The sequence below is a fragment of the Myotis davidii genome, unplaced genomic scaffold (genome assembly GCF_000327345.1).
Source record: "Myotis davidii unplaced genomic scaffold, ASM32734v1 scaffold185, whole genome shotgun sequence".
Classification (NCBI taxonomy): Eukaryota; Metazoa; Chordata; class Mammalia; order Chiroptera; family Vespertilionidae; genus Myotis; species Myotis davidii.
Genome location: NW_006297811.1, coordinates 4874997 through 4883434, shown reverse-complemented (window position 1 = coordinate 4883434; position 8438 = coordinate 4874997). Strand labels below are relative to the sequence as shown.

The following is an 8438-nucleotide window of genomic DNA, read 5'->3' as shown; positions in this document are numbered from 1 at the left end:
GCTAATCAACTCGATAAAGTTATACCTTACCATAGGTTAAAGTGGAAAGAAGAGAAAAATAATTTACTCCCTTCAATAGTTTTCTCCATTTAAATAGCAGTTCCAGTTTATTTCCCTTTTTCTGTCATTCTCTACAAATTTGAAATAAAAATTCAGTAATATTTTATCTAATTTTTACATTAACTTTATTTTCCTGGGAACATAGAGGAAATTTATTATTTTAATCATCAAAAAGTTTTTCCCCCCCTGTATTTTCTTCTTTGGAGAGGTTTTTCAAGTTCTAAACCTTTTGTTATTCCTCATATAATTCTTTCACATTCTCCCTCGATATCCTGAAATGGTTATCCTTTCTCAAAGATGGTGAAAGTATTGCTCCTACTATGAAAACAAAGATTTTTTTTAAAAGTCTTGTCTCATAGAAAGAATTAGCTGTATAGAAAGAATTACTTTAACACTGTGGTAAAGAATTTTCAAACAGATGATATAAATTCAAAAATATGAAATCAACTTTGGTTAGCTTTATGTATAACAAATCAACTCAAAATTTTTTCAAGTAACGAATATTTTTGATATTTAGAAGTTTCTCCATCACAGCAAATAAAGCACTGGCAGCCAATATGTGTTTTTTAAAAACTATGTAATATCCTACTTGCCTTTTAAACTTGTTTTTTAATTACCAATTTCAATGTGAACAAGAAATGACGCATGGAGGGAGAATGTCTGGAAAATCTTTTACTTTGTTGCAAATGTCACACCAAGAAATAGAAAAGACACATATAAAGTTCTAAGCTCTTTAATTTGTTGCAACTCTTACCTGTTCGATTCACTTAGCAGCCTAGTCATAGTCCAGCCATATATTTTATTCATCTTTTCCCTATTTCAAACTGCTCCAGATCTACGATCAACTTTCAACATTTTTACTGGTTATCTTTCCCAAACTGGTAGCTATGCTTTAGTTTCATTAAATCAATCATCAGATAGTGCTAAAAAAGCAATCACAATGTTCTTCCATTTCAGTGTGTAGCTACCAATCTGTGACCTTGTAGGTTGAAATAATTCTTCTTTATCTTTATTCCAAGAAATTAACATTTTCACAGATACCCTCTGGAAAGTAAACTCTTTGTTCCAATAAATAAAATATTTTTTGTTATGAATAGCAGGTATTCAGTTTCTGCCCATGTGTTTTTGAAGAAGTGCCTGATAATTTACCAACATATTGCTCCATAAAATCATATTCACTTTAAAATCCAGTAATTTCAAATATATTTCACTTTTTTCATGGTCTATAAATTTTTTCCCACTTAGAAACTCCTTGTGTTTAAAATATTTTGAATGGCCCTGGCTGGTTTGACTCAGTGGGTAGAGTGTCGGCCTGCGGACTGAAGGGTTCTGGGTTCGATTCCAGTCAAGGGCATATGCCCAGGTTGCGGGCTCAAATCCCCAGTGGGGGCATGCAGGAGGCAGCCTATCAATGATTCTCTATCATCATTGATGTTTCTATCCCTCTCTCCCTCTCCTTTCCTCTCTGAAATCAATAAAACTATATTTAAAAAGAAAGAAAACAGGCATTGACGAAAAAAAATTATTCACTTAAAAAAATGTTTTGAATGATTCTTCTTCACAGCCAAGTTTTTGTTAGCCATATAATGTGAAATGCCAACCACCAAAACTCTGTATATCATAATTCCTTCATTTTTCCTGATTATCCCTGGTCTTTGTGTACTTTGCAGGTAAATGTTCACAAAAGAGTCTCTACATTATGCTGGTGACAGAAACAGCAACTAATTATTGATATGATGTTGATTAAGTATAGTAATTGGTTTTCCACACTTGTTATTTCAATACCATTATTTGACTTGTCTGGGGGAGTTTTAGAAATTTGTGTGCTATATCTATATCTATATCTACATCTATATCTATATCTATATATCTAAAAGCCTAAACGACTGGCTGATTGGCCAATAGCTATAACACGCACTGACCACCAGGGGGCAGATGCTCAACACAGGACCTACCAAGTTGTGGTCACTTGGCAGCGGTGGTTCTCCAGTGACGCATCCAGAACCAGAGAGGAGAGAGCCTGATTCTGGGGTGCGTCACCCAAAAACTGCCCTCTTGCAATCCGGGACCTCTCGGGGGATGTCAGAGAGCCAATTTCGGCCCAACCCCCGCAGGCCAGGCGGAGGGACCCCACTGGTGCATGAATCTATGCACTGAGCCTCTAGTTTTTATATAATTTCAAAAAAAGTTTCCACAAAACAAACTATAACTAACCATACCCATAACATTGAGTAGCTGAAAAATAAGAAATGCTACACACCATAAAACATCAAAATAGAACAAAGTCTGTGCAGGTGGGTTGGCAGAAGACTAGCCTAACGGCTAAGTTACACCAAAGGCCTCATTGCTTTTTTTTGCACATTGGTTTTTTAAAATTCTTAAGAGTCACAAAACAACTGAACCATAATTTGATTTTACAGTTTAAAATGCCTCATTTCATGCTTAACAGTCCTATTTCAATCTTGAGTCCCCAAGGAAATTAGGAAATAAAGAGAAGAAATGTGTTCCCCTATCCTTCTTCTTCCAACAACCCTATATTTGTCTTAAAAGAAGTTAGATCTTAAGATTTTGTTCATTTAGTCACTCTTAGGTTGTTATATGGAAACTGTCCTCAAGTTTTAAACACACAGACTTTTGCCTTTGGAACACTTACTTTTTTAAAAAAGTGTATTTTTATTGATTTTCAGAGAGGAAGGGAGAGTGAGAGAGAGAAACATCAATGATGAGAGAGAATCAATGATAGGCTGTCTCCTGCATACCCACTACTGAGGATCAAGTCAGCAACCCAGCATATGCCCTTGACCAGAACTGAACCTGGGAATCCTTCAGTCTGCAGGCCAACACTCTATCCACTGAGCCAAACCCATTAGGGCTGAAATACTTTAATTGATTTCAGAGAGTAAGAAAGAGAGAGAGACAGAAACATCAATGATGAGAGAGAATCATTGATCAACTGCCTCCTGCACACCCCACGGGGGATTGAGCCCACAACCCAGGAATGTGCCCTTGACCGGAATCGAACCCGAGACTCATCAGTCCACAGGCCAACACTGAGCCAAACTGGCTAGGGCTGAAACACTTATTTTTAAAGGTACAATAAGGCCTCTCATTTAGCTGACATTATCCAAAATGAAGAATCTTTTAATGAAAGCCAAATATCAATAAAAATAAATCTTGTTAAGTAAGAAACTGAAAGGTCTGAGATTTTATCTTACTTTCAACCTAACAAGTTAGGCTGCCTGTAAGATATATTTTAAACTCGAAAACATTAAAACTTTCTACCTTCTGGCCTGAGTTACGTTCCTGTTCTTTTCTCCCTCCCCCAAGCCATGTTTAGTATTTTTCCCCACATGATTATTTGTAATCATACGTGTTTACTGATTTTCCCTCTTCTACTAAACCTAAGTTCCAAGCAAGCAGGAACCCTATCTATTTCATTCACACTTGTACATTCAGCACCTGTTATAAAACTGTCACATAGAAATCACTTAATAATCATGTTAAATGAAATTTAAATGTAATTTTCTCTACCTAAACTCTGACACATCCTATTCTGCACTGGTTCCCCACTCATATCTCAAAACCTGTAGGAAGTCTCACCTGCTCACATGACCCAGATGGGCTCACATATCATAAATCTTTTCCTAAGTAATTTCCTACAAAATGTTATTTCATTCTCACAACCCTGTATTTTTTTCTCCCATTAAATTAGGAAGAAACTAAAGCTTAGAGAGGTAAGAAATGCATGTAAAGTCATACTCCCAACGAGGCTAGGATGAAAATTAGGTGTCTCACTCCGAAGTCCATATTCTTAATCCTCTTTTACACTGCATCCTTAGCTAAAATGATTCTCATATGGTGTTATTTGATTCCAAGCCCAGTGCTGCCACATATTAACAGTGTAATATTGAGGGCCTCAGATGCTGTACAAGTAAAACAGGGGTAATTGTAGCACTTATCTACAAATATAAAGGTTAAATGACATAATGAAAAGCACAATGCACAGTGCCGAGCACTTAACACAGAAAACACTCAAGAGATGTTCACTATGATCATCGTTAGAATCCTCTAAACAGCAAATTTTTTCTGGTAAAGGCCAAATAGCAAATAGTTTAGGCTTTGTGAATCATATGGTCTCTGCTGCAACAAAGCAGGCAGCATGCTGGATTTGGCTCAAGGTTCTCCAACTCCTTGGCACTACTCATATCTAAGGCTGGTTAATTCTTTGTTTGTTGTGTATGGCTGTCCTGTGCATTACAGGACGTTTAGAAGCATCCTTTGTCTACCCACCACATGCCAGTAGCAACCCCCAAGTTGGGACAACCAAAAATATTTCCTGGGGAGCAAAATCGCCTCAAGTTGAGCAATACTGCTCTACAGCAATCAAACATAAAAATGTAGCTTGATTTTTTTTTCTAATAATGAAAATACCTTAAGTGGAAAAAGAACTTAATTCATTAAAAAGTAATTATACTCACTTAGCTAAAATTCCCACACTTAGCAATAACTTTATAACTTCTGTGATACACACGGCTGTGGTTGAAAAGTAGAGTTCTTTGTCTGATGTCCTTGTGTATCTTAAAGCTATGGTATACGTTGCAGCCACCAGGGTCATCACTGTCAAGCAGTATAACTTGAATAATAAGCTGACATTTTCTGGAAAATATGTGCAACAAAGATATTATTTAGTAGACAATATCAATGTATATAAAAGTTAATCAACGTTATACCTCAAAATGCCTTCCAACTTCAAGCACAAAATAACTTTTTAAACCCATATTTAAAAATTTACTTTAGAGCAATACTTTCCACTTATAGGAACATAAACAAACACACATACACAGAACACAGTGAGTTTGAATATCAACTGGTTAAGAACTGATTTTGTCCCTGGGAATGCCTCAATTGCAAGACTGACTCTAGTTTGGATGTTATAAATTACCTATCTATAATAATCTATATTAATAAAAGCATAATATGCTAATTAAACCAGACAACCTTCTGGACGAAGCCGCAGTGGCGGGGGCTGAGGCAGAGGCAGCCACCATGGTGGCGGGGGCCAAGCCCCTTGCATGAATTTCGTGCATTGGGCCTCTAGTTTTATAATCTTTATAACTCAAACTTATGAAAACAATTACAGCAATTTATATCCTAAATTTAAAGACAGCAGAAAGAAAAACAAAAAGGACTGAGTGATAAAAATGGAGCTTAATATAAAGTTTATCATATAATAAAAAAACAAATCATGTAGCCTCTTGTTTCATAGCTTTATGCACAGAAAAATACTTCGTAACTCAAAAGAAGAGTATTAAGAATGAAGCCCTATAAAACTGGGAATGTTGGATATGTACAACTTATAAACACTCAATTTAAGAACTGCTTGCAAGTATATGTGCGCTGCAGCCATCACTCGGGCAGCAGGGTGGGTCCAACAACCTCCATAAAGCCCAGGCACTGGGGTACCAGGTCTCCCTCACACTTCCCTCCTTACTCCCAGCCCTGCTCTGATCCTGCCATCACCCAAGGCTCAAACTATTTCTACTTTCTTTACAAACCTCCCACCTCTCATCCTTAACCTTTCAAAGCTTCAGGCTCAAGTTACACAAGGGTCAGCAACCTTTTTTCTGTAAAGTGCAAATAGTAAATATTTTAGGCTTCTCACCCTACCAGGCAAAATCATGAATAGCATGTAACACAAGAGAAAACAAATTTTCTGACAAATTCAAAATATAACAATTGAGTACAATGCTTTATAATATATGTCTGCTATTGAGAACAGAATTATTTCGAGGGGTAACATTTTGCTTCATTGGTCTTCAGAATTACTGCTCCATCAAATCAATTGCAACTGTTCATCTGTAAAAACCGTGGGCCGTACAAATCCAAGTGACAGGCTGGATTTGGCCAGTGAGCCATACTTTGGCAGCCGGATGAAGAATCAGTCACCCCTCTGGACAGGGGCGACCCTGGGCTGCTACTGTAACTACAATATGCACTAAGTATGCTTTTGTTCACTGCTTTGGGAGCCTAACCACAATTCGAAGATGGCTTTCACAGGAAAATAAACCAGGAGTTACATATGTGAGGATGAAACCTTCAAGGTTACAGGTTCTTCAATATAAATATTTCCCTGGGGGCAATTAAAGAATTACTTGTAAATTATAGACAATTTTTAAAATTATATCAGTTATTAACTAAAAAGTAATGTGGTAGAACAAAAGAAATAGAGCTTATATCTGCCTAAACTTTCTTTCCAAAAGATCTGAGCCAAAAAGCAATGTCTATGTGAAAGGAAGTGAAGATCACTACAATACTTCCTTTGTTTGAAAACTTTCCCTAATTAAGGGGAACGTATATAACTGCAAAAATAAACAGCAATAACCTTTAGTTACTCAATAAATGAGAAAGCACTTCCCATCTTCTAGATTAGGGGTGAGCAAACTACATCTCATCTCTCATTGTTATACAGCCTGCAAGTTCAGAACAATAGTTGGAAAATTTTTTTAAATAATCTTTTGTGACACAAAAATGATATAAAATTCAAATTCCATATCCATAAATAACTCACTATTGGAACACAGCCATGCTCATTTGTTCCCACTTTTTTTTATTTTTATTGATTTCAATGAGGAAGGGAGAGGGAGAGAGAGAAACATCAATGATGAGAGAATCACTGATCAGCTGCATCCTGCATGCCTCCTACTGGGAATCAAGCCTAAAACTGGGGCATGGGCCCTTGACCAGGCTAGAACGCAGGACCGAAGGCTGATGCTCTATCCACTGAGCCAAACCGAATAGGGCTGGTCCCACATTTTTGCCCTGCAATGGCAGAGTTAACTAGTAATGACATCCAGTACTTTACAGAAAAAAAATTGCCAACCCATGTCCTAGAATAGATTATCAATACTTCCATAAATAACAGAGGTTGGGACTGCCAAACTGAAAACTATCCCAAAAGCAACATAATTAATGCTTGAACACGAAGCCAAATATTTATAGCCTGTAAGTGTCATGAGACCTACAGTTATCATTGCCATCAACTGTGAGAGTATACCTATTTGCACATTTATATAGGACTATGTATGATATTCTTGAAAATAACTACTGCTCTAAATGGAAGAGCAAACAATTCAGACATTTATAAAACATATAGGGCTTGGTATGGAATACTTAAAAAACATAAACTTTAAATAAATACTTAATGCTTTTAAGCATTATTTTCTCTCACTTCAGTTTAACATTGGATCAAAATGGTTCTTCACTCCGTTCACAAATTCTCCAGTATGGAATTTCAATTACTAGCAATTTCAAATTTTCAAGGTAAAAATCAAAAGTTCATGTCATGTACTCGCTGTAAATTCTGCTAAGTATTCGCATTGTGCCCAAGGCCTGTAACTATAGGCCTAGCCCGCAGCTCACTGAGTTGGCACACTGGCACATTAGCACATCTGCACTGGTTTCCATTTCCCAAAGTTCCCATTCGCTCCCTCACATTATTTGTTTCTGTGTAGACGAATGTTCCCCAAAAGAAATGTACGGTTTGAAGTGGTTTTGGTTTTTGTTTTGTTATATTTTACTATATTTTAGAGTGGGGATTATTTTTAATGCCTGAGAACTTGGAAGTTCTAGCAAGTTCCAGATAAATCTTTGGGAATATCCGGAAGCTAGAGCAACTGCTTTTCTGTTAGGATTACATGTTTCTAGATTGCAGAAGAGATCTATAACACGACCAAAGCACACGAATATGTACTGGCAATAGCCCAATAAAATGTTACAACTACTTCAGATAATGACCCGGATTCCTTTAAGTTTCACTCATTACTCTTGCTGTTCCCATCCTGTTAATTATCAAAACAATTCTGTCTTTCTCCCTTTGTTTCCTGTGCTGTTTGTTTTTAAGACTCTTAAGGTTGGACTGACTTGAAATGGGAACATGCATAAAAGCAGCACAAGGAACTACAGGCAGTCCTCCTGGGCAGGGCTGAAATGATAAATGCGGGCTCCGCAACCAGGAAACGAATCTGGCACCCATGCAAAGGTACTCTTTAAATATTTGTTCGACATTTACTCAGAGATGAAGCCAAGCGCTCTACGGGGAAGGGTGTCACCCGACCCCTCCCGGCCACCGCTCGACCGCCCTAACTCACCCCCAGCAAAGCGGGAAAGCTGCGGAGTTCCTCCCACTCACCCTCAGGAGGCGGCCAAAAGTCACCCAACAGCACCAGACAGGCCACTCCTGCAGAGGGTGGGTCTCCGCACCTTCACCCACACGCCCGGTCCCTTCAAGCACCCGCAGCACCGTCCTCGGGACACCGCTCTCCCCGCCGCCGGGGGTCAGGGCCTTAACGCCCAGGGGCCTTCCCACCGCCGGTTACGGG

General features: G+C 38.0%; 1 protein-coding gene across 1 annotated transcript in view; it reads right to left on the bottom strand.

Moving 5' to 3' along the window:
- Positions 1 to 8438, bottom strand: part of SLC35A1 (solute carrier family 35 (CMP-sialic acid transporter), member A1) — a 28625-nt gene that overhangs the window by 19530 nt on the left and 657 nt on the right. Inside the window, exons 2-3 of the mRNA XM_006773487.2 lie at positions 8249 to 8319; positions 4539 to 4716 (exon numbers count right to left, since the gene is read on the bottom strand). Coding sequence (XP_006773550.2) covers positions 4539 to 4716; positions 8249 to 8319 — 249 coding nt within the window. The remainder of the gene's footprint in view (positions 1 to 4538; positions 4717 to 8248; positions 8320 to 8438) is intronic.